Raw genomic sequence first — 27,879 nt, forward strand, 5'->3', positions numbered from 1 at the left:
TCTAGCTTTTGAGGAAAGAAAAATAAAGCCATCAGTTGAGTGGATCAAACTTCCAGCAGGGCAAAAAGACAAAGACTATCACATAAATCCCTTCAAAAAAACATCTGCTTAGTAAAAAGGCAAGCAACTTAGTTATTAAAGGCAACGTAACAAAAATTCAGTCTATTTTAATTTTCAAAGATTGAAAGAATAAGAAAATATTCAGATATGCTATCTTAATCAAATTATAAACCACAAACATTAGGATGGCTACTATCAGGAAAACAGAAAGTTTAGTGTTGGTAATGATATGCAGAAATTGGAATCTTTGTGCACTGTTGATGGGAATGTAAAATGGTACAGCCACTGTGGAAAACAGTATGGTGGTTCCCAGAAAATCAAAATTAGAATTATCACCTAATCTAGCAATTCTACTTCTGGGTACATATACAAAAGAATTCAAAGCAAGGCCTCAAAGAGATACCTATACACCCTCACAGCAGTATAGATGAATAGGCAAAATGCAGCATATACATACCATGGAATGTTATTCAGCCTTAAAAAGGAAAAAAATTGCCGGGTGCGGTGGCTCACGCCCATAATCCCAGCACTTTGGGAGGCTGAGGCAGGAGGATTGCTTAAGCTAAGGAGTTCAAGACCAGCCTAGGCAACATAATGAGACCTTGTCTCCACTAAAAATTCAAAAAAAATTAGCCGGGTGTGGTTGCACATGCCTGTAGTCCCAGCTACTTGGGAGGCTGAGGCAGGAGGATTGTTTGAACCTGGAAAGTCAAGGCTGCAGTGAGCCCTGATTGTGCCACTGTACTCCAACCTGGGCAACAGCGTGAGACCCCGTCTGAAAAAAGGAAAAACAAAGTGGTGACCAGGTGCAGTGGCTCATGCCTGTAATCTCAACACTTTGGGAGGCTGAGGTAGGTGGATCATTTCAGGTCAGGAATTTGAGACCAGCCTGGCCAAAATGGTGAGACACTGTCTCTACTCAAAATACAAAAATTAGTTGGATGTGGTGGCATGTGCCTGTAATCCCAGCTACTCAGGAGTCCAAGTTAGGAGAATTGCTTGAACCCGGGAGGCAAAGGTTGCAGTGAGCCAAGATCACGCCACTGCACTCCAGCCTGGGTGACAGAGTGAGACTCCGTCTCAAACAAAAAAAAAAAGGAAGAAAATTCTGCAGTATACAACAACGTAGATGAACCTTTAGATGAATCTTGAGGGCAGACATTATGCTAATAAAATAAGCCAATCACAAAGAGATAAATAGTTTTGGTTTTACAAGACAAAAAGAGCTATAGAGATGGCTGGTCCTGATGGTTACACATTATGAATGTATTTAATACCATTCAACCATACCCTTAAAAATGGTTGAGATGGTAAATTTTATGTTATGTGTTACCACAATCTTAAAAACTGAAGAAAAGAGTTTTTTAAAAAATCATAAACCAGCTAGCATAAAGAACAATATAGCTCAAGGCCAAACAATGCCTATTTTGTTTTTAATTTTTAACTTTCTGTCGATGTTGACTCTATTAAATGACGTATTTCTGAGTAGTGAGGTCATTTTGGTCTTAACATTTTATAAAATTCTAGAATAAAAATAGAAGGCTTATGGGAAGAGAGGAGATTGTTGGGTAGGAGGAGTATATTATTAACCACTCCAAGTGTCAATTAATAATGCATCCTTAATTATTTGCCAACACACAAGAAACATGGGCAAGGAAACAGCATTTCTGGGAAGCACTACAATTACTGATTCAATCATTCATAAAGTATTTTTCAGTACCTATTCTTTGGTTAAAACCGGGGTATAGTGAGCTATGACTGTGCCACTGCATTCTAGCCTGGGCAACAGAGCAAGACCCTGTTGCTCAAAAAAGAAAAGAAAAAAAAAGAAACACCAAAAAAATGTAGTATACACTGCAGTATATAAACAAATACAAAAATCTAAAGGATAGGGATAGTACCTGGAAGCATACCCCTATGAGAAATCAGTACCTACTTATGTATTTACTTGTATCTTAAGAATAAAATGGCCGGGCATGATGGCTCACACCTGTAATTCCAGCCCTTTAGAAGGCCAAGGCAAGAGGATTGCTCGAGCCCAGGAGTTCAAGACCAGCCTAGAGAACAGTGAGGCCCTGCCTCCACAAAAAAATAAACTTAAAAAATTAGCCAGCCATGGTGGCACACACCTGTAGTCCTAGCTACTGAGGAGGCTAAGGCAGGAGGATTGCTTGAGCCCAGGAGGTCTAGGCTGTAGTGAGCTATGACTGAGCCACTGCATTCCAGCCTGGGCAACAGAGTGAATATGCACACCCCACCTCAAAAAAAAAATCAATAAAATAATATCAAACTAAACAAAATAAGAGGATATATCTAAATCTAAGCAATCCATTATCTCCTCCTTTTGGTTGTCATCAAAACATACCTGAAGATTGATACATCTAAAACCTAAATCACGATCTTCCCCTAAAAAGAAAAAAACAAAAAAACCTGTCTTCCTTCAGTATTCCTTTTGTCAGTAAAGAGCACTAAGTTAAATCAGAAATGTAGGACTCCTCTCTTCTCCACTTCATATTCTACCCATCATCAAGTTCTGCTGACTATATCTCCTAAATATTCTTAAATGAACGCCGTTCTATCCTCTTTACCAACACAACTCTGTCTAAAAGAGACACCATTACCTATCACATGGACAACCAAATTCCTAACCAATACCCCTACATCCACTCTGGTACCCCTTCGAGCCATTCTTTGCATTTCAGTCAAGTGTTCTTATCAAAAAAGCAAATCTGCTGGGTGTGGTGGCTCACATCCCAGCACTTTCGGAGGCTGAGGTGGGTGGATCACTTGAGGTCATGAATTCGAGACCAGCCTGGCCAACATGGTGAAACCCTGTCTCTACCCAAAATACAAAAATTAGCCGGGCATCGTGGCACACAACTGTAATCCGAGCTATTTAGGAGGCTGAGACAGCAGAATCGCTCAAACCTGGGAGGCGGAAGTTGCAGTGAGGCAAGATCACGCCACCACACTCCAGCCTGGGCAACAGAGTGAGACTCTGCCAAAAAAACAAAAGGAAAAAAGAAAAAGAAAATCTGACTATGTCCTTTCTTGCTTAAAAACCCTTTAATGGCTACTTACTCCTCTTAGGATACTTAGAATAACGGCAAAAACTTCTTAACACGACCTATAAAAACCTAACAAGGACAGGCCTCTCTCTTCACCTCAAACCATGATCTTTTTCTCTCTCTCACTGCTCAAGCCATGCTAGCCTTAATTAGGTCCTTCATTTCACCATTCTCCCTTCTACCACAAGGCCTCTGCACTTGCTGTTTCTTCTGTCTGAACAACCATCTCCCATCTCTCCTTTCTTTGCCAAGTTAACATCTACTCCTCCTTCAGATCATAGCACAAGTATCATTTCTTGAGGATGCCTTCTCTAATCTAGTCAAATCTCACTAATATAAGTGTTACCCAATACCTACTCTTATGCCACTGTCACAGGTGCAATTTAAACACTTAATTTGACATTTCTGTCTTCTCCACCAGACCCTAAGTTCCATAGGGGAAGGGTATCACATCAGTTTTTGCCCCACATAATATCCTGTTGCCTAGGTGGCCCAATAAAAATGTGTTGCATGAATGAATAAATGCATGAACCACGCTCAAGAATCATCAGATATGTTCCAGACTGCCTAAGTCAAAGTTCAGTTGCCAGCAATCACTAGGTCAAACTCCTATCACCATGATCTTCACTATACTAAATTTTCTTTGGCAAGGTCCCTTTAGCTAAGATAATGATGTTTACTTATGACAGGCCTTCTTCTGGTGGCTTCCTATTTACATGAAGAAACCATCAAAAACTCAAACTCCATCGAATAAAATAAAGCAATCTAAGAATGTCTGATTGTAGCTTTCATAACAAAACTATAAATTAGTTTTTTGAGTTTTTCTTAACACCTCACTGAGTTTTTCTTAATATCTCATTTTCTTAATACTTCATGTCAAGTCCCAAAGCAAAGACAAATCATTCCTCGTTTGTCTTGAAATCTGAACCTCTTACTCAACTTATCCCAAGATAAATCACTGAAAATAAAACCCTACTAAAAAATAACATTTAAAGAAGTTAAAGTCTCTAGACACTTAAAAAATCAAAAGAAAAAAAACTCAGCAGAAAAAGGAGAAGAAATGAGGGCAATGTTTGGATGAAAAACCCTCTTTGACCACACAAAACAAGAAACACATCTTCCCCATGAATTCTGGCAAGGTCAATTCTCAGCCTCATTCACAAAATTCTTGGATAGCTTCCTTGGCCTAAAAACAACAACAACAAAAAAAACCCCACATGATTTCACAGTGACTATTCTAAAGCCTGAGTATGGATATGGTTGCCTAGGAAAATTGCCCATTTCGATGATAAGCAAACAGTTCTCAGTGATGTTTCAATAATTTTTCTTAAGTCATAAAAATAGTAGATATAATAATTCATTTTTAAAAAGGTAAATGAATGGAAAATATAAGATCCTGTTTTAAACAGAAGCTGCAGTATCAGAAATTAGAGATTTAGGAAAAGATAAACATTTCTAGAGAAGTAATGAGAGTTAAAGAAAACACTGGTTCTTCAGATTCCAAAATGGCCAAATGACTTAGCAAGAAAGTTTAGTAATACTATACCAATGTCAATTTCCTGGTTTCGATATTATACTACAGTTACATAAGATGCCACCACTGGGGGAAGCTAGGGGAAGGATTCAAGGGACTCTGCTATTTTTGCAACTTTCCGTGAATCTACAATCATTTCAAAATAAAGTTTTAAAAAAATATTAGTGGGGAATATTCAGGATAATACAACTGTAATTTTAAGTAGTGTGTAGCACTTTCCCAAGCACTGTGAGTCATTCTAGTGAATTTCTGAACCTGAATGGATCGTGGGAACTCTTGGATAGGTAGCCAGTGGTCAGGAGCACAGGTAGCGAAGGGACCTCCAAATTTGTGGCTGGTGTCTTTAAGTGAGGATAGTCTTGTGGGGGACCATGACATTAACCTATAAAGTCTATGTTAACTCCCAGTAGTGTCAAATTCCATTGCAACAACTTCTAGGTAATCTACTAACAGTATTTCTTTTTTCAAAAACACTGCTCTAGGACCTACAATTCAGGTTTTCTAAGTCCCAATTTCAAAACTATGAATCAACGAATAATGCATTAAATGTCAAACAGGATTTCAAACATGTATGAGCAATGAAAAACAACAGTTAAGAAAGTTAAGAATTGGTTCTCAAAATAAAGCAATGTTATACAACATCATGAATTTCTCCAATAAAGATTAAGTGGCCTTGGGCTTTCAAGTTTTAACTCTGGTCCAATCGCCAATGAAATTATCTAACTTTCCTCCTCAACTAGCTGATTCACTAAATTAGCAAAACATGTAGATGAGGTACTTCTGTCTCTGAGTCAAGAAATTCTTTTAGGGAGTCTAAAAAGAAGAGTGAATCTGTTGTGCCTAACCCCTATTAACCTCAATAGGGATGGCACCAGGTTCAAGAGGCCAAAGAAGAGACCCAGAACCAGCAAACGAGACATGGGATTTTTTTTTTTGAGACGTAATCCTGCTCCCTCACCCACGCTGAGGTGTAATGGCATGATCTCAGCTCGCTGCAACCTCTGCCTCCCAGGTTCAGGCAATCCCCCTGCCTCAGCCTCCCAAGTAGCTGGGACTACAGGCATACACCACCAAACCCGGTTAATTTTTTTTGTATTTTTAGTAGAGGGGGGTTTCACTATGTTGGTCGGGCTGGTCTCGAACTCCTGACCTCAAGTGATCCACCCGCCTCAGCCTCCCAAAGTGCTGGGATTACAGGCATGAGCCACCACGCCCAGACCAAACATGGGATTTTATTAGGGGCTTACCTACAGGGGAGACAGTCCAGTAGCGGTGGGGTGGACAGAAGAACTTCCTTACATACAGCCCAGTGGCAGTGGGCTGGACAAGACATCCACCTTAACTACAGTCCAGTGATGGCAGGCTGAACAACATATCTATACTGCCCAGTGGCAACGGACTGCCTAATTATAAACAAAACATACAGGAAGCAGAAAGAATCAATAATTAAAGAGAAAAGCTACTATGAAACTACTATTCTCATTGATTTAGATACCTCTTTTTATATACCACCTTGTATTTGTATAGTACTTTGTAATGTCCAAGTAACTTTTTTTTTTTTAATTTTTTTGTTTTTGTTTTTGAGACGAAGTCTCGCTCTGTCACACAGGCTGGAGTGCAGTGGTGCGATCTCAGCTCACTGCAAGCTCTGCCTCCCAGGTTCACACTATTCTCCTGCCTCAGCCTCCTGAGTAGCTGGGACTACAGGCACCTGCCACTACGCCTGGCTAATTTTTTGTATTTTTTTAGTAGAGACAGGGTTTCACCTTGTTAGCCAGGATAGTCTCGATCTCCTGACCTCATGAGCTGCCTGCCTCAGCCTCCCAAAGTGCTGGGATTACAGGCATGAGCCACTGTGCCCAGCCATGTCCAAGGAACTCTTAACACATTATCTCAATTGATCCTCACAATAATACTGTGAGGTACTTGATGTTATTTCACATTTTACAGATGAGAAAAATGAGCCTAAATGGCATGCTGAAGGTCACACAGCCAGCAGGCAGAAAGGCGGGAACTTACACTCTTGACTATTCTACCACAGGTGTCCCTCTAAATGAAGGGAAGTTTTACAATGCTAACACAACTTTCTGAATACCATCCTTTTCACATTTTACAGATGAGAAAAATGAGCCTAAATGGCATGCTCAAGGTCACACAGCCAGCAGGCAGAAAAGCTGGAACTTACACTCTTGACTACTCTACCACAGGTGTCCCTCTAAATGAAGGGAAGTTTTACAGTGCTAACACAACTTTCTGAACACCATCCTCCATATCGCAGCAAACTATTAAACAGCTTCAAGACATACTGAAAAATTAGAATCAGTCACAGAATTACAGGAACCTTAAGGATCATTTCTAGTATAATTTCCCATTTTACATTTTTGGTTTTTTTGAGACAGTGTCACTCTGTCACTCAGGCTGGAGTGCAGTGGCAGAATCTCAGCTCACTGCAACCTCTGCCTCCTGGACTCTAGTGATCCTCCCACCTCAGCCTCCTGAGTAGCTAGAACCACAGGTGCATGCCACCACGTCCAGCTAATTTTTTGTATTTTTGGTAGAGACAGGGTTTTGTCAGGTTGCCCAGGCTGGTCTCAAGCTCGTGAGCTCAAGCAATCCACCCACCTCAGCCTCCCAAAGTGCTGGAATTACAGGTATGAGCCACCATACATGGCCGTTATTTTTTCTTATAAAATGTTTTCTGTACTTAGGATCAAAAAAAATTTTTTTCAGGGTCCTCACATTTTAACATCTGCAAGCATGAAAGAAGATCAAGAAGCTGAGAAAATAAAAGGATGAAAACATACAAACCCTGAATATGTTTTGCCTGACTTCCCCTTGGTCCTCAAAATATTTGTTGGAAAAAACACTTTCTTATTCATAGGCATAGGTCAAATTTAAGATTTCTTCTGATAGTTTTAATAACTTTTCATTTTAAATAAGTGATTACCTTAGATTATCTACAAAACGTGTTTTTTATTATTGCTTCTCAAACTGTTGAAGCAATTAATATAAACATAGTACATGGTAAACTAATAGAAAAATAATATGAAGGAACAAAAAGAATCTTGTAGGCCATAGCTAAAAATTTTCAAGATTTTGACTTGCTCATAGTATAATTTCCTTCATTTTGACAAAAACATTACAAAATTCTCAATCTACTCCAATAACCACATGTAAATCTTACTCAAGGAGAAAAAGGTGGTATCTCAAAGTCACATTCCTTTTCATTACAGAAACATTTTTTAAATATGTAGAGGTTTTTATTGCTTAAACTTATTTAAGCACGTAAGTCACTATGAAGCAAATATAGAAACACAAATGATGTAAGTATGAGATAAACTATAAAAAATGAATTCAGGCTGTGTGTGATAGCTCACGCCTGTTATCCCAGCACTTTGTTTTGGGAGGCTGAGGCAGGAGGATCACTTGAGGCCAGGAGTTTGAGAACAGCCTGGGCAACATAGCAAGACCCCATCTCTATGAAAAATACAACAATTAGGTGGGCATGGTGGCATGACCCTATAGTCCCAGGTACTTGGGAGGCTGAGGTGGGAGGATTGCTTGAGCCTGGCAAGCCGAGGCTGCAGTGAGCCATGATCTCACCACTGCACTCCAGCCTTGGCAACAGAGAGAAACCCTGTCTCAAAACACACACACACACACACACACATGCGTATATACATGAATTCATGGTCTAGGAAATTCACCTTTTGACTTTTTTGTTCTAATTTGATACTGCCTCCCTTCTGTTCTCTGCCTAAAAAATAAACATATCTAGGACTCTGCTCAATTAATTTTTCCCTCTTCATAGTGCCTGATATGGTGCTCAATAAATAAATGTTTAAACTTAAAAATTTCCCACTAATCACTAGCATACCATAATCCAGCCTCCATGACTGGGAAGCTACATGGCAACTTATCTCACTACATCAGTGTAATTGTAGAATTTTTGATCTATCAATTGCCAATGATAACTGAAAAAACCTGTTTTGGGCACCAAAGCAAGGGTTTCATGACATAAAGCAAAGAAGAAATTAATTACTGATAGCTTATTTAATCTAACACAAATATTCAAAAATTTTAAAAATACATATGTTAAAGAGTTCAATATTTTCCACCCTCTACCCTCAGGAATCAACTACTCCTTACTAAGAACCACCTACATATAAAAATAGATGTTTCATACCTCAGTGTCAAAATTGAACTCAAAATATTAAGTGAATGGAATTTTTTTTTTTTTTTAATAGAGATGAGGTCTCTATTGCCCAGGCTGGTCTCAAACTCCTGAGCTCAAGCAATCCTCCCACCTCAGCCTCCCAAAGTGCTGGGATTACAGGCATGAGCCACTGCGCCCAGCCCGTGAGTGGAAATTTGTCTACAGTATATTATGACGTGTATGGGGGAGATGGGGTGGGAGGAAACGGGTAATAGTACATACATTACTATCAAGATACAAATATGTGTATATAAGTATGTTTGCACCTGAGTCTACAGTGTACATCAAAATGTTAACATTGATTATCACTGAAAATTATCAGAGAAATTATAACTTTCTGAATTATCTAAGCATTTTCTATAAAACAAACACATTATTATTTTTTTTTTTTTGAAACGGAGTCTCACCCTGTCACCCAGGCTGGAGTGCAATGGTGCGATCTCAGCTCACTGCAACCTCTGCCTCCCCGGTTCAAAGGATTCTCCTGCCTCAGCCTCCAGAGTAGCTGGAATTACAGGCGCCTGCCACCACACCCAGCTAATTTTTGTATTTTTAGTAGAGACAGGGTTTCACCACGTTGGCCAGGCTGGTCTCGAATTTCTGACTTTGTGATCTGCCCACCTTGACCTTCCAAAGTGCTGGGATTACAGGCATGAGCCATCACGCCCAGCCACTTTTACAATCCAAAGACAGTAAAGCATTTACTCCACTAACCTAGGAATGTGTGGACTATTCAGGATTTGAACAAGCATGCTTTTCCAACCATCTTTGTTTTCACATGAAGTAACATAAGGGGGAAAAAATAAACCAAATGTGGTTACTATGGGACTAAGACCTGCATGATATTCCTTTGGTGCTCTGAGAAGTTGGAAGCGGAGTGAAGGTATGCAGAAACACAAAATAAGTATTAAAGAATTATTACGTACGGTGGCTGGGCACAGTTGCTCACGCCTGTAATTCCAGCACTTTGGGAGGCCGAGGCGGGCAGATCATGAGGTCAGGAGATCAAGACCATCCTGGCCAACATGGTGGAACCTCATCTCTACTAAAAATACAAAAATTAGCTGGGTGTGGTGGCATGCACCTGTAGTCCCAGCTACTTGGGAGGCTGAGGCAGGAGAATCACTTGAACCCAGGAGGCAGAGGTTTCAGTGAGCCAAGATCGCACCACTGCACTCCAGCCTGCCGACAGAGCAAGACTCCATCTCAAAAAAAAAAGAATTATTACTTATGTCAAGAACCTTTCAAGTGATTTATAATCTCATTGTTAAAACAAGACTTTAAATATAAATAAGATAACCCTATTAAAAAACAGGGAAAGAATTCAAATAAACATTTCTCCAAAGAAAATATCCAAATGGCCAACAGACACATTAAAAGATGCTCACCTTGTTAGTCATTAAGGAAATACAAATAAAACCACAATGAGGTACCATTTCACACCCACTAGGATGGTTAAAATCAAAGTATAACAAGTGTTAAACAGAAGTAGAAATTAGAACCCTCATACACTGCTGGTGGGAATGTAAAATGGCCCAAGCAGTTTGTTTTTGGAAAACAGCCTTACAGTTCCTCAAAATGTTAAACATAAAAGAGTTACCATATTTCCTAGCAATTCCATTTCTAGGCATATATGTATAGTTCACATAAAACCTTGTACATAAATGTTCCTAACAGCATTATTCAAAATGGCCAAAAAATGGAATCAATGTAAATATTCATCAACTGATGAAAAGATAAACAAAACATGCTATATTCTCCATACAATGGAATCTTACTTGGCAATAAAAAAGAACAAAGTACTGATACATGCTACAACAAAATGGATAAATCTGGAAATTATGCTAAGTGAAAGAAGCCAGTCACAAAGGACCACATATGGTATGACTCCATTTATATGAAGCATCCAGAATAGGCAAATCCTTAGGAACAGAACATAGATTAGAAGTTATGCAGGGATAGAGCAGGTGGGGTGGAAATGTGGAATGACTGCTCAATGGGTACAGGGTTTCTTTTGGGGGTGATGAAAATGTTTTGGAATTAGGTTGTGGTTATGGTTGTACCGCTCTGTGAATATACTAAAAACCACTGAAATGTACACTAAGAAAAATGAAGCTTAAGGTATACAAAATATATCTCAAAAAAGCTGTAAAGCAAAATGTTAATAGGAGAAATGGGTGCATGGCATACAGATACTCTGTACTACCTGCAATATTTCTGTAAATCTGAAACTTCTAAAATAAAAGGTGTATATACAAATTAGGAAACAAGACACATAATAAATAGCTAAAGTAAGGAATGAGCTAAAATAGCACCACAGAACTTTGAAAAGATTCACCCACAGTGTTTCAGGTTTTAAAATAAGTGCTGACTAAATATTAGATGGAAACAAATGAGGTTAGGCCTCATCCACAGGCATAGCACAGATAGAAGGAAAAATAGAATTCAAAGACCTGAAACAAGCTCATCACTCACCTGACCAAACAACTTCCATTTTCTTACTTACACACAACTTTCCAAATAAATTTATTTTCTCACAACCCAAAAACTTTCAGAAATGTCTATGTGGAAAAATATACACATGCTGGTAAACAACAGTGTCACTTTATCAATGTAAATCTAGTCCCTCTGCACCTTGGATTAGGATTTTATTAAGAAAGCATTTTAACACAGTTTTGCCATATCCATTTCTAAAAGTCTAAAGACCTTATTCTCTATAGCTAAGACGTTATTATCATAGAATTTAAGATTCAATTCGGGTGAAACCTAAAAGATGTCAAGATTTGTTTTTATTGTCTTCTCCATATGAATAATAAAGCACTCAAAGTGTTCAAAAAGAAGATACTGACTGGAAAGGGACATAGGGAATTACTAGGGGGATAAAAATGTCCTATATCTTTACTTTATTCTTGGTTATACTGTACCCATACACTGTTGTATGCATATGTAAAAATTCATTAAGCTATATATACATCTTTGATCTGTGGATCAAAAGATCTGGAAATTATACCTCAATATTAAATAATGAATTCTTTTTTTTTTTTTTTTTGAGAAGGAGTCTCGCTCTTTCACCCAGGCTGGAGTGCAGTGGCGCGATCTCGGCTCACTGCAGGCTCCGTCCCCCGGGGTTCACGCCATTCTCCTGCCTCAGCCTCCCGCGTAGCTGGGGCTACAGGCGCCCGCCGCCTTGCCAGGCTAATTTTTTTGTATTTTTTAGTAGAGACGGGGTTTTAAGTGTTCCAACAAATTACCTTATTATCCCAAAGCATGTGATGTAAGAACAAGATTTTGTTTTCTTTTAATAAAAAGAATCAAGCATGGAGAAGTAAAGCAGTTTGCTTTGGTACCCCAAAAATCAAAAAGAAAAACAAGTCTCCCAACTCTGTTCTATAATCTAAACTTCATGCCTCACAGAGATTGAATCCTGAGATTCTACTGAGAAGGTGAAAAGAAAAAGGGGAAAAGAGCAGAATAAAAGAATAAGGGGAAAAAGAACAGAACCAATCCTCACTCAATAAGTCACCCAGAGAGTCCAGGCGCAGTGGCTCACGCCTGTAATCCCAGCACTTTGGGAGGCCGAGGCAGGCGGATCACCTGAGGTCAGGAGTTCAAGACCAGCCTAACCAACATGGTGAAACCCTGTCTCTACTAAAAATACAAAAATTAGCCGGGCGTGGTGGTGCACGCCTGTAATCTCAGCTACTCAGGAGGCTGAGGCAGGAGAATCGCTTGAACCCGGGAGGTGGAAGCTGCAGTGAGCCAAGATCGTGCCACTGTACTCCACCCTGGGCGACAGAGCGAGACTCATCTCAAGAAAAAAAAAAAAAAGAAAAGGCATCCAGAATAAGGCTAAAAAAACAGTAAGAACCAAATCAACATCCTCTCCATCCCCACCCCAACACGCCCCCAAATGCCATGTCCTTGTTCTCAAAAGAGAAAATTATTTTATCTAGAACTAGTTGTGAAATAATGCAAAGAATGCAAAAGAAGTTATCAGGTTCATGCTCTCTTTAAAAACCATCACAGTGCTACCACCTCTTGCATCCTTGTGCAGTTTTGTAAAAGAGTTCTAAGGTACCATACTTTTTACTATATTTTTCCTTTTTTTCATATGTCCACATGTCTATAGAGAGAAGGTTGGGAGCCCACATAGGCCTCAACAGATTGATACGAAGTATGGCTCTTATTTCAGTCACAAAATTTTAAAGTTGGACTAGGTCTGAGCAGTCAATAATCCTAAGAGACTTGCCTAAGATCTCACAGCTTAACAAGTGACAGAGTCAAATCAAAGTTGAATCTAGCCTTCTATTCACCACACTACACTTATACCTATGCCCAATTAGAAACTAGACAGTACCTTATCTAAAGTGATAATTGCACTCAGGAAAAAAATAGTTTATATTATCCAAATTCTCATAGCCATCTGTTCCACAGCATCAGTTTTTTAATAAATTTATAAGAATTATAACTACTGTCTGGGCACGGTGGCTCACATCTATAATCCCAGCACTCTGGGAGGCTGAGGCAGCCAGATCACTTGAACTCAAGTTCGAGACTAGCCTGGGACACATGGCAAGACCCCATCTCTAGTGAAAATACAAAAAATCAGCCTGTAGGAGAATCATCTAAGCCCAGGAAATCAAGACTGCAAAGAGCTGAGATCACACCCTGCATTCCAGCCTGGGTGATGGGAGTCAGATGCTGTCTCACAAAACAAACAAAAAAGAATTTTAACTGTCAATTAGGTTATGGTCAGTACCTTCCTTTTTTCTGTAGTAAAATCCCCTTGGTAAACTGATTTAATGCCAAAAGGTTATTTGGTAAATAAAAAGTAAAGGCAAACAGAGGTGAATGGTTTTAAAGAATATGTTTGGCAACCAAAGACATTAATACAGTCATTTATCCATTTGGCAAACTTTGAAATGCCTACTAGGTGTCCAGGCACTATATTGGACCCAACAAACACAAAAGATACAGGAGACTTTGGTCTAGGTAGGGAAACACCACAAAGTGGTAAGAGCTATGATGGGAAACCTGGGGTGCTAAGGAAGCCCAGAGGAACAGCATCTATCTTAATCTGGAGCGTCAAGAAGTCAGACTAGCCTCTTACACTCCCAAACAGTAAGATTTGCTCCAGAAAGCTCAGGCTTCTCAACATTCATTTTTTTTTCCCCTGTAGTGGTGCAAGGCGCAATCCGGGCTCACTGCAACCTCTACCTCCCAGGCTCAAGAGATCTTCCCACCTCAGCTCCCACTGGGAGTACAGGTATACGACACCACATCAATTTTTTTTTTATAGAGACGGGGTTTTGCCATGTTGCCCAAGCTGGTTTCAAACTCATGGGCTCAAGTGACTCGCCTGCCTCAGACTCCCAAAGTGCCGGGATTACAGGCGTGAGCCACCACTCCTGGCATCCTTGTACTTCTTAAAATAAGGATGTATTAAGTTTATTACCAGAAAAAATATGGATGGCTATCAAAATAGCCCAAAGAGGATAGGGAGAAAATGATGAAAGCTTGAACTATAAGGTCTGTAAGAGCAGAAAATTGATCTTATTTTCCACTATATCCCTAATTCCTTGTATAATGTCTGGCACATAACAGATGCTTAACAAATGTCAGAATAAATGAGTGAATGAGTGAATAAATGAACACTCTTAAGGCTTAATGGGGAAGACACATTTCAGAAGTAAAACGAAAGAAATTAAAGATAACCCCAAGTTTTGTAGACTGATTGGCTAAATGAATGATGAGCCATTAATCAAGATAAGTAAAACCAGAGGAGGTATAGGTTTACGGGAATGCAAAAATATCACTGCAAAATGCCAATGAATTTGGTAGAAGACACACTAGGTTTCAGGAACCAGCAGGATCTCAAAATGCAGATGTCCAGCAGGCAGTAGGGAAGTGCAAGCTGAATGTGCAGATCTGAGTGTCATCTACGTGAAGCTTATATCAGAGATCACAGCTATCATATACCATAGTTTATGGACTCCTACTGCTCTTAATCAACAACAGAATAAGATATGCAGATCAAAACGGAATACACCCACTATTCTGGATGCCCTGACACCCAATCTGACCTTTATCCTACTGATTTCTAAACTTACGATTATGAAATAAATACACATTATGCTTTAGAGACTTCATCTCTCATTTGTTTCCTAATGGTATACAAAGACCCACAGCCATATATATACATATACATACATACATATATATATATATATATATATATATATATTTTTTTTTTTTTTTTTTGAGACAGAGTTTCGCTCTTGTTGTCCAGGCTGGAGTGCAATGGCTCTATCTCAGTTCACCACAACCTCTGCCTCCCGGGTTCCAGCGATTCTCCTGCCTCAGCCTCCCGAGTAGCTGGGATTACAGGCATGCGCCACCACGCCCAGCTAATTTTTTATTTTTAGTAGAGACAGCGTTTTTCCATGTTGGTCAGGCTGGTCTCGAACTCCCAACCTCAGGTGATCCACCCGCCTTGGCCTCCCAAAGTGCTGGGATTACAGGTGTGAGCCACCACTCCTGACCATATTTTATATTTTCACTATTTGCTACAGACAGAAATCTTGGCTCATAGATCCAGGAAAGATAAGAAATTCAATACATTTGGCATTATTTACCATAAAGATACAAAATGTATATACTGGTTTTATTCACTAAAAACAGGCAAATTATCACAAAATAATGGTTTGTCACATGCTACTGATTTTTTAAAGTTCCTGTTTGAAACTTAAAATACTTTTGAAAAACAAATGTCTTAGGAGGCCATTATTTATCAACAATATTTTTATAAATGTTTATTCTCACTATAGGACAGGAAAAATTATTATTTGATACCTGTTTCACCTAATTCCAAGATTGCAACATCATGATCCTTCCAACTGTCCTCACCTACACAAGTCTCATCCTTGTCCAATTCATCCTACCTATGAGTTAAAAAAAAAAAAAAACACTTCTTCATTTCCTTTGTTTCAATTCTACCTCTCGAAGTCCACTCTTCATATCTTAAACTGACCTTACTCAAAACTAAGCTTGTCTCCAAAAAGTCAACAAATGGGTGGGGCTAGTCTCACAAACACAGAAACACAAATGCATGATTCAAGTATCTCCATGCTTTCATCCATGTTATTTTTCACACTTGCAATGATAGCCTTCTTCTTCAACATTCCAAATAGAGAACACAGACCAAATCCTCCTGTAATCGCTTCAGCAGTCACCTATTCTCTTCCTTCTTTATACTTCCATAATACAAACCATACGGCCTTCAATAGCTAGTTTTCCTGTTTTCCTCTTTCCACACTGGTTTCTTGAAGTGCCATATCAAATCTAAATTCCTTAACAATACCATTAGTATTCAATAAATACTAATTCAGTGACAGGTTTAAATCTGTCTCCAAATAAATAATCTAGTCCTAACCTGGTGTGGGTAGAAAATCTAACGTAACTCTACCAGAGTAAAGAAAGAACATATAGCCAAGCAAATAACTGGAGCCACAGAAGTTGGCTTATTTCACAGCACTTCTCAGTTCATCCTATCTGGTGACTCCATTGGCTTATTTTCAAGAAACTGACTTTAAGGCCACAGTAGAAACAAGTTTTTAAAAAATAACACCAGAATAAACTGAGTCACTGAGTCAGAGCTAAAAAAGAAGTGATTCTAAAGATGACAGATGAAGACTCTAGGTCACACAGACAGTTGGTGGCATACAAACACTAGAACAGAGGCTTCTAACTTCTAGAAGAGTAACATATTTATTGTGTGCCTAATATGTGCCAAGAACTCTGCTAGGCACTATGTTAGGCTAGTACCCATTCTTGTACATCAAGATACTTCCCATAGATGTTCTAAAACATTTAAAATATTAATTTAAGGCTCACATTCTAAGGAAATCCCTGTGTTACGAGAAGACAACACCCACATCTCTAACAGATACATTAAAATAGGCAGGCAGACGGGGGGGAAAACCATACAAGCAGGAAAGAATTTGGAATTTCAAACAATTTACTCTTCCTTTTCTGGCTATGAAAATTCGCATGCTATTGTTTACCAATAAAGAGATTAAGACCACCAAAAGGCATTTCTACCCAAATTTCATGACCCAACATTTCGGAAAAAATTAGCGTTATTCCCATCAGAAAAAAATTATCTGTTTTTGTCACATCACATGCAGAGCCATCTGAGGACAAATGTCTAAGCAAAAAAAGAAACAATACTGGAACTTGATAAAGACTCCTCATGAATATGGCATTTAGCTGTTCTTTTCTTTTCTTTTTTTTTTTTTTTAAGATAGAGTCTCGCTCTGTCGCCCAGGCTTGAGTGCAGTGGCACAATCTTGGCTCACTGCAACCTCCACCTCCTGGGTTCAAGCGATTCTCCTGCCTTAGTATCCCAAGGAGCTGGGATCACAGGTGCACACCATCATGCCCAGCTAATTTTTATATTTTTAGTAGCGACGGGGTTTCACCACGTTGGCCAGGCTGGTCCTCGGACTCCTGACCTCAAGTGATCCACCCACCTTGGCCTTCCAAAGTGCTAGGATTACAGGCGTGAGCCACCGCGCCCAGCCTAGCTGTTTCAATGGAACCTTTCATCAAAGGATCTCAAAACAAATGTTACTGACATTACCAATAACCAGATTGGTGACACTATGGCTACAGAAATAAATATATCAATGACCGAAGGAATTCAATACTGATATTCTGAAACCTAGCCCTCCGTTCTAAAAACAAAATCTAGTTTTATGTATAGTAGGGTGGTATAAGAAACATACATATTTGGTCTTTGTCCTTGATTACTGGCAGAGCTCCTAAAACCCTTAGGTTTTCCTCAATAACAGAAGCACTTTTTGTTATTCATAATGGATTCCTTTCAACCACACCTGAGTTTATACTAATTAGGTGACTCTTGGTGGGCCTCTAGATAGCTTCAGGATAGGGCTGGTTGCCAGGGGAACCAACCAAGCGATTAGAGCATTGGAACTTTTAGTCCTCCACTCCTCAACCTTTGGAGAAGAGAGAGGAACTAGGGACTGACTAAATGATGGGGTTTGGAAAGATTCCCAGGTAGTGAATACATGGAGGTGCTGGGAGGGTGTTGTGCCCAGACAGGACATGAAAGCCTCGCACCCCTCCCCCATAGCTTGCCCTACGTATTTATTTCATTTAGCTGTTCCTGAGTTGTAACCTTTATAATAAATTGATAAACATAAGTAAAGTGTTTTCCTGAGTTCTATGAGTCTTTCCAGTGAATTAACGAACCTAAGGAAGGGGTCACAGGAACCCCTGAATTTGCAGCCAAGCCAGACAGAAGTATGGGTGGCCCAAGACTTGTGACTATCATCTCAAGCAGCGGCAGTCTTTTGGGACTGAGCCCTTTAACTTGAGATCTGACACTAACTCCAGGTAGACAGTGTCAGAATTGAATGGAATTGTTGAACACTCAGTGTCAGAGAACTGAATAAATGGTGAATTAGGTGTGGTATGGAAAAACCCCCATAGGTAGTAATTCTTAGGATATATTTGTAAAGCTTGATGATACAAATGGATTTGTTGATATAACCTCCCAACTTACCTTGATGCACATGTACAAATAGAAAACCCAAAAATGTAAGCAATGCTGTCAAGAATATTGCTACTAAAAATAACTGGCATTAATTTTATGCCATCTACATGCCAGGCATTAAGCTCAGCATAAATTATTTGCAGTGTACAAAACTCTGAGACACAGATACTGTCCTCAACAGAAGAGACAATTAAATCTCATAAATGTCCCACTATACACAGCAAGTAGCAGAGTTACGAACTAAAGCTAGTTTTAACACATAAATCCCTGCCAACTTCTACATTACAGCAACCTTTACTTTTTATCATGTAGTGTAAAATTATAAACTTTAACAATCCTTGAGGACAGCATCCTCAAAATATGTTCTTGAAAGACTAGTCTTGAAAACTTCTCTCAAATAATAAAAATAAAATATAGAGAAATCACATGTACCTATCTAGTATTCTACTTGTCTACTTTACACATTTTTTTAAGAACTGCCTTTTTCAGCATTATACTCTTGCTGACTGACAAACATTTCATTTTTTTCTCCTCCAGTTAATAAGAAACTAAAGTCATCAAGACACTACTTTCTCTTCAGTACCAGTATCAGCAATGAGGAAAGAGTCACTAGAAATCAGAAAATCTTACAACTTCTCAATATATTTGGATAGTTACATTTCCAAGTATTATCTTCAGTGGCAAAACCCTAATTCTTCAATTGTTTTTCATTAGATATGGTGGCTAATGAGGCTGGGCAGCGTGGAAGCTCACGCCTGTAATCCCAGCACTTTGGGAGGCTGAGCGGGCGGATCATGAGGTCAGGAGATCGAGACCATCCTGGCTAACATGGTGAAACCCCGTCTACACTAAAAATACAAAAAATTAGCCGGGCGTGGTGGCGGGCGCCTGTAGTCCCAGCTACTCAGGAGGCTGAGGCAGGAGAATGGCGTGAACCCAGGAGGCGGAGGTTGCAGTGAGCCCAGATCGTGCCACTGCACTCTGGGGTGGGCAACAGAGCGAGACTCCATCTCAAAAAAAAAAAAAAAAAGATATGGTGGCTAAAGCTCTCACTATTCTGGTCTCATTCATCTAGAAAATTTAGATTATCCCTGTCCTATTAAAGTGTAACATCCAAGAATGGATACAACATATATATAATCTGACAGTCCAAGAACAAAGGGACTATTACTTCTTTTAATCTAGCACTGTACCTCTGTAAGTGTTCACCAATGTTAGCTTTTTTTTAACAGCCAAATCATGTGACTTACCTTAGATTATGGGACTTGTCAAATGAAAACAAAACTTTTGAGCCAGATAATTTCTGTTTAAGAGTAGGATCTTGCCTGGGCACGGTGGCTCACACCTGTAATCCCAGCACTTTGGAAGGCCGAGACAGGTGGAGAGCCTGAGGTCAGGAGTTCGAGACCAGCCTTGCCAACATAGTAAAACCCCATCTCTAACAAAAATGCAAAAATTAGCCAGTTTGGCCAGGCTGGTCTCAAACTCCTGATCTCAGGTGATCCATCCACCTCAGCCTCCCAAAATGCTGGGATGACAGGCATGAGCCACCGCACCCAGCCTATCCTTGGAAATTAATGGAGCTTTAAATCTAGTGGAAATGACACAGAGTGGGGATAAGACTTGTTAGTGGTCTCAGGACTAACATTGGTTGTCTTAATGCAGTGTGGGCATATGAAAAACCCAAAAGAAAAAAAATCACAGGAAAAACATAACATGAAACACTATGCAGCTGAAAAAAAAAAAAAAAACTGACACAAGTTGGCCAGGTGTGGTGACTCACACCCATAATCCCAGCACTTTGGGAGGCAGAAATGGGAGGATTGCTTAAGGCCAGGAGTCTGAGATCAACCTGGGCAACATAGCAAGACCCTGTCTCGAAAAATTTTTTAAACTACCCAGGCGTGGTAGTGCATGCCTGTAGTCCCAGCTACTCGGGAGGCTAAGGCAAGAGGATCCCTTGAGCCCAGGAGGTCAAGGCTGCAGTTAGCTATGATCACACGCACCACTACACTCCAGCATAGGTGACAGAGTGACACCATGTCTCTAAAAAATAAAAATAAAAAATAAGTTTAAAAATACTGTTTTTTAATGACACAGGTTATAAGTAGCATAGGGTTAATCACTAGTCCAAAATGCTTGGAACCATAAGTGTTTTAGATTTCAGATTTTTTCACATTTTGAAATATTTGCATTATACATACCAGGCAAGCATCCCAAATTCAAGCAGCATTTCTTTGAGTGTTATGTTGGTACCCAAAAGATTTCAGATTTTGGATTTTCAAATTTGGGATGCTCAAACTATATTTTATGAGGAAGAAAGCAAGGTATAGAACTGTTTGAACAGTAGACCTCTATTTGAGTTTTTTAAAGGTAATATAAATATATATGTATATATACACACACATATGTACATAAAATATCTGGAATGAGACACAAAAAGAGGTGAAAATGGTTGTTACTAAGGAGGAGAAGTAAGGACCAGGAATCAGGGATTAAAGTGAGACTTTCTATGGTTTCAACATCTGTATATTCCTATTCAAAATGAGTTTGAAATAAAAATGTTAAAAACTTCTTTTAGACTCATATTACACACAACAGAATTCTCAAAGTGGCTCAAAGCTGTTATTTCTACAAAGTACCTAAAAATTATTGTTTGCCTACCAGCACCTGGCATAATGCCTTGCCTATAATAGATTCTCAAATGTCTTCTGACTCAATTTACTATGGAATCAATTCCACAAGCTGCCACTTATGGCATCTAAGAATCTAAAAAACAGCGGCTAGAACTGAGCGCAGTGGTTCACACCTGTAATCCCAGCACTTTGAGAGGCTGAGGTGGGAGGATTGCTTGAGCCCGGGAGTTCAAGACCAGCGTTGTCAACATAGCAACACCCTATCTCTACAAAAAACAAAATAAATAAATAAAACATACAGGGCAGGTGCAGTGGCTCATATCCATAATCTCAACACTTTGCAAGGCTGAGGTGGAATGACTGCTTGAGACTAGGAGTTCCAGACCAGCCTGGGCAACATAGCAAGACCCCATCTCTACAAAAAATACAAAAATTAGCTGGGTATGGTGGCGCACACCTGTAGTCCTAGCTACCTGGGAGGGTGAGGTGGGAAGATGGCTTGAGCCCAGCAGTTTGAAGTTGCAGTGAGCTATGACTGCACCACTGCACTCCAGCTGAGCAAGAGCAAGACCCTATCTCTAAAAAAATAAATAAAATAAAATAAAGTAAAAAGTAGAAAATAAACTTCATATATTTGAACCTTTCTCTTCATAATCAAAGTCTGTCAGATAATTGCTTAACTCTGTTTTCCTTATTCTCCACAATATTTGAGTACTGTCTTAAGTTGTCGGAAAGGAAAATCAGCTCATAACAACCTTCTTTGGGTTTTCCATATGCCCACACTGCATTAAGATGACCAATACTAGAAGCAGGCATGGTGGCGCATCTGTAGTCGCAGCTACTCAGGATCTAAGGTAGGTGGATCACTTGAGCCCAGTAGTTCATCTAGCCTGAGCAATACAGCAAGATTCCATTGCTATTAAAAAAAAAAGATTGGCCAGGCGCAGTGGCTCACACCTGTAATCCCGGCACTGTGGGAGGCTGAGGCAGGTGATCACCTGAGCTCAGGAGTTCAAGACCAGCCTGGCCAACATGGCGAAACCCTGTCTCTACTAAAAATATGAAAAAAAATTAGCTGAGTGAGGTAGCCGGCACCTGTAATCCCAGCTACTCGGGAGGCTGAGGCAGGAGAATCGCTTGAACCCTGGAGGCAGAGGTTGCAGTGAGCCGAGATCACGCCACTACTCTTCAGCCTAGGGGACAGAGCAGGACTCCGTCTCAAAAAAAAAAAAAAAAAACACCATAAACACACCCAAAAAAAGATTACCTACACCAGTGTGAGACCACTAACAAGCCTTGGCCCCAATCTGTTACTTCGTTTCCACTAAAACATAAACTCCATTAGGGTAGAAACTTTAATCCACTGTAACTCCAACACCTACAACAGGGCCAACAAATATGAAAGTAATCAATAAATTTTTTTTTTAATAAATAAATGAAGAAAAAGAGGTCTTCCATAAAAGCCAAGAATAAGTTATGTCTAACCACACCCACCCACTTTGGTTATTTACATAAGCTCATCTGGCTGCGTATGCTACACAGACTGGATACTTTTACCAAAGAATAAATAGGGCTGCTGCCGTGGCTCACGCCTGTAATCCCAGCACTTTGGGAGGCCGAGGCGGTCGGATCACCTGAGGTTGGGAGTTCAAAACCAGCCTGACCAACATGGAGAAACCCCGTATCTATTAAAAATACAAAAAATTAGCCGGGTGTGATGGCACATGCCTGTAATCCCAGCTACCTGGGAGGCTGAGGCAGAAGAATCGCTTGAACCTGGGAGAAAGAGTTGCAGTGAGCCGAGATCACACAATTGCACTCCAGCCTGGGGGACAAGAGCAAGATTTCGTCTCAAAAAAAAAAAAGTTTAAAATATCATTGGTCCTTAAAGTTATACATTCATTCTTTTGATAATTGCTATGTTGAACACAACCTGCTAACTGCTTTACAATGATTTAAGTAAGCACTAGTGATTTGAACCCAGGTTTAATGCCTGGCTCAAAAAAAAAAAAAAAAAGAATAAATGTAAGTGTGAAGAGGTTCTCACAAGCCCCCACTGACAGAACAAAGACTATATTTAAAGTGTCTTTCAGCCCTATAACCTAAGAAAGAAGAGTAGCTGACAGCCAATTAGCTCCTAGCCAATCCTTACATTTTTTCTTTTTCATAATAATTGCTAAGGACAATTTTTAAAATCCTGAAGACATGAATCAAAAATTAAGGAGCCAGGTTCAGTGGCTCATGCCTATAATCTCAGCATTTTAGAAGGCTGAGGCAGGAGGATTGCTTGAAGCCAACAGTTTGAGACCAGCCTGGGCGACATATGCAGACCTCACCTCTACAGAAAAATAAATAAATAAAATTTAAAGAAATAAACCCTGAAGGGCCAGGCGCGGTAGCTCACACCTGTAATCCCAGCACTTTGGGAGGCTGAGGCGGGAGGATCATGAGGTCAAGAGATCGAGACCATCCTGGCTAACATGGTGAAACTCCATCTCTACTAAAAACACACAAAAAAAATGACCCGAGCGTGGTGGCAGGTGCCTGTAGTCCCAGCTACTCGGGAGGCTGAGGCAGGAGAATGGTGTGAACCTGGGAGACGGAGCTTGCAGTGAGCCGAGATCGTGCCACTGCAGTCCAGCCTGGACAACAGAGCGAGACTCCGTCTCAAAATAAATAAATAAATAAAACCTGAAGATCTCCTCAAACTAAATTTTCCAATATTACTTTAAATGAATAATTAATAAAGACAGTTGTTAATAATATTACTTACATATCTTAAATCTTCTCCTGCCAAGAACATCTACCCAGAGTTACAGATTTTTATCTGAGTACCCAGTCTCATCAGGGTTTAGGAAATGTTTTGCATTTGGAAAGACAACATCTCCAATCAGTCTTTAACCTCCAACTGCTCCACTAAAACTACTCTTTATCAAGGTTACCAATAACTGCCACATTGTTAAATCAAATAGTTAATTCTCAACCCCATCTCAATTGTAGTATCTGACACAGCTGATCACTCCCTATTCCTTGAAACACTTTCCTCATTAGACTCCAGGATACCCTCTAACCTAGTTTTCATCTTACCTCTCCAGCTACTGCTACTAAGTCTTCCTTGATGTTTCCTTCTCATCTTCCCCAACTCTAAACTCTAGAAATTAAGTTCTTCAACTGCTTCTTACTTCCATCTCTACTCACTTAATTGGAGATCTCATCCAGCTTTCTGGATTTAAATATAATCCATTTTAACAATACCCAGAGGAATATGTCCAGCAGATCCTTCTCTCCTGAATTCCAGATTCACAAACCCAACTGTTTACTCAACATCCCTAAGTCTTTTTTTTTTTTTTTTGAGACAGAGTCTCACTCTGTGACCCAGGCTGGAGTGCAGTGGCGCAATCTAGGCTCATTGCAACCTCCACCTCACAGGTTCAAGCAATTCTCCTGCCTCAGCCTCCCAAGTAGCTGGGAATACAGGCGTGTGCCACCCCGCCCAGCTAATTTTTTGTATTTTTAATAGACATACGGTTTCACCGTGTTAGCCAGCGTGGTCTTCATCTCCTGATCTCATGATCCGCCCGCCTTGGCCTCCCAAAGTGCTAGGATTACAGGCGTGAGCCACTGCGCCTGGCTTTTTTTTAATTTTTTTATTTTTATTTTTTTTGATACAGAGTTTTGCTCTTTTAGCCCAGGCTGGAGTGCAATGGTGCAATCTCGGCTCACTGCAACCTCTACCTCCCAGGTTCAAGTGATTCTCCTGCCTCAGCCTCCCAAGTAGGTGGGATTACGGGCACCTGCCACCATGCCTGGGTAATTTTTGTACTTTTTTTTTTAGTAGAGACGGGGTTTCACGACATTGGCCAGGCTGGTCTTGAACTCCTGACCTCAGGTGATCTGCTCGCCTTGGCCTCTCAAAGCACTGGGATTACAGGTGTGAGCCACTGCGCCCGGCCAACATCTCTAAGTCTTAACAGGCATCTTTAATTTATGTATAAAACTGAGCTTCTGTTACTTCTCCTGCAGACTTGTTCCTCTTTCTTTCAGTCTTCTCCATCTCAATAAATGACAACTGCATTCTTCCAGAAACTCAATACAAAAACCTTAACTCTTTCCTTCCTTTCACAGCACATATCCAATCTATCGGCAAAACCTGCTGACTCTACTTGAAAAATATATCCAGAATCAGATCATGTGTTACCACAGTCACTGCTACTCTCTAGCACAAACCACATTTTCTCTCACCTTGATTACAGTAATAGGCTCCAAATTAGTATTTCTGCTTTTGTCCTTGTCCAATCCACCACTATCTACTCAGCAGCCAAAGAAATGAAAATGTCAAAATATAAATCAGATCATGTCACCCCACTCAAATGCTCCAAAGACTTCCTATTTTGCTCAGTGTAAACGCTAAAGTCCTAAAAAGACCACCAGCAGCAGCAGCAGCAGCAGCACCTGGGAGCTTACTAGAATTAGGCCCTACCCCAAACCTATGAAATTCGAGTCTGAATTTTAATAGGAACCCCCAAGGTAATTCATGTGCACATTAAAGTTTGAAAAGCACTCCCATAAAGCACCACAAAATAAGGACCCACCCTCACCATTCCTCAGGCAAGCTTCTGTCTCAGGACATGTACACGGTGATTCACTATGCCTAGAATGCTCTTCTCATATATGTGTATGGCTCACTCCTTCACCTCTTTCAAGCCCTTACTCAAATGTCACCTTCTGTGTGAAGCCATCTGTGAACACTCAACCCCTTCCCCTCAATACATTCTATTCCTGCTTTCCTTTTACTTTTCTCTTTAGAATTTGTCATCATAAATTTTAAAATGACATTTATGCATTATTTATTTATTTCAGGCCAGGCATGGTGGCTCATGCCTGTAATCCCTGGATTTTGGGAAGCCGAGGTGGAAGGATCACTTGAGACCAAGAGTTCAAGACCAGCATGGGCAACATAGTGAGATCCTCATCTCTACAAAAAATAAAAATATTACTGATCACAGTGGCATATGCCTGCAGTCCCAGCTACTTGAGACACTGATGCAGGGGACTGTTTGTGCTCGGGAATGTGAGATTGCTGTGAGCTACGACTGCACCCTTGCACTCCAGCCTGGGCAACAGAACAAGACGTTGTCTTAAAAAAAGGGGTTTCAGAAAGAAAAATTGAGTCTTTGAGTGATAACAATAGATATACCTATAACTGTCTACAATGCAATAACAATCCTTTACATTGATAAAAATCTTTCATGCAAATTTTCTCATCTGATTCTCAATAACCCCATGAGCTGTGTAAAGCAAGTAATGATAAGCCCATTTTAAAGGTGAGAAAACAAACATACTTTAACTCTCAAAGCATGGAAGTAATAATGTCAAACCTGGGACTGAAGTCTCAATTTTTAGTTCAAAACTCTACAATATCACACCTCCTCTTGCCAATGAAACTGAACCAGACTATGAAATCATACAGCCATAATATTATGCTAAGGTTACTAAGCTTTCCTAAACCATCCAGTGTCTATGCAGAATGAGAACAAATTCAGTTTACCCAAGTCACAATTTCAATTTGAGAAATAAGAATGCAAGCTACAGCTGGGCACGATGGCTCACACCTGTAATCCCAGCACTTTGGGAAGCTGAGGTGGGGGATCACTTGAGCCCAGGAGTTTGAGACCAGCCTGAGCAATACAGCAAGACTCTGTCTCTATTATAAAAAATAAAAAAATTTAATTTAAAAGAAAAAAATTCAAGCTGCTCCCCGTTACTTGTAAGTCTAATCCCGTGTCTAATAACATTCAGGAAGAATGTAGGAAATAAGCTGTTTCATTATATACATTAAGAAAGTTCTTGTTGAGCTACAGTTGCTAGAAAAAAAAGAGAAAATGGGAGAAAGGAAGATGACACAAGTAAACGAATGAGAACTGAGTCATAGAGAGGAAAGTATAATTACTTTATACTTTTCTGAGTGCCTGGGTGATGTGATTTTGCAGTAGAAGAAAAAACGACATACCTCCTCAAAATCCCAGCAATAATTGCTTCCCTTTCTTTGCATAGGTGAGGATGAACAGTTGTAATCCAAAAGGTTTCCCAAAAAGTTATTTTTAAAAAAGACATAGAAACAGAAGATCCATATGAAAAAGAGATCCAATCTGGGAGGATGGACACTGTGTCTTCTAAATCTTGTGACCAAGGGCAACTGTTCACCGAGCGTCAGCATCTGAAGAAAGTGCTAACTGTGGATGTGTCTTCTCCAGAGATTAATACCTGCTGGGACAAAGGAGCAAGAAAAGGAGAAAGAACTACTGAATGCAAATGACTGTCTGACAAACAATGACAGGCTGAGCATCCCAACTTTGAAAGGCCAAAACCCAAAATGCCCCAAAATCTGAAAACTTTTTGAGTCCCAACATGATGCTCAAAAGAAACACTCACTGGAGCATTTCAGAGTTCAGACTTTCCAACTAGGGATGCTCAACTGATAAGTATAATACAAATATTCCAAAACCTGAAAAAATCTGAAATACTTCTGGTCTGAAGTATATCAGTTCTCAGGCTGCAAATTTTTTTTTTTTTTTTTTTGAGACAGAGTTTTGCTCTTGTTGCCCAGGCTGGAGTGCAATGGCGCAATCTTGGCTCACTGCAACCTCTATCTCCCAGGTTCAAGCGATTCTCCTGCCTCATCCTCCCAAGTAGCTGGGATAACAGGCGCTTACCACCATGCCAGGCTAATTTTTGTATTTTTAGTAGAGACTGGGTTTCACCATGTTGGCCAGGCTGGTCTTGATCTC

At 39.9% G+C, this 27,879-nt stretch overlaps 1 protein-coding gene across 11 annotated transcripts in view; it reads right to left on the reverse strand.

Moving 5' to 3' along the window:
• The window catches only part of TMCC1 (transmembrane and coiled-coil domain family 1), a 239,680-nt gene that overhangs the window by 198,532 nt on the left and 13,269 nt on the right, over positions 1 to 27,879 (reverse strand). For 3 of the 11 annotated variants that reach the window (XM_055259141.2, XM_055259142.2, XM_055259144.2), the window contains exon 2: positions 27,102 to 27,355. The exons of 1 other annotated variant lie outside the window; for it this stretch is intronic. In XM_055259141.2, the coding sequence (XP_055115116.1) occupies positions 27,102 to 27,308 (207 nt within the window). In that variant the 5' untranslated portion in view covers positions 27,309 to 27,355. Of the gene's footprint in view, positions 1 to 5,909; positions 6,066 to 27,101; positions 27,359 to 27,879 lie in introns of those variants that run through there. 7 more of the 11 variants (XM_063630214.1, XM_055259136.2, XM_055259139.2 and 4 more) reach the window with 6 other exon arrangements.

Source organism: Symphalangus syndactylus, chromosome 21, assembly GCF_028878055.3.
Source record: "Symphalangus syndactylus isolate Jambi chromosome 21, NHGRI_mSymSyn1-v2.1_pri, whole genome shotgun sequence".
In the NCBI taxonomy this organism is placed as follows: domain Eukaryota; kingdom Metazoa; phylum Chordata; class Mammalia; order Primates; family Hylobatidae; genus Symphalangus; species Symphalangus syndactylus.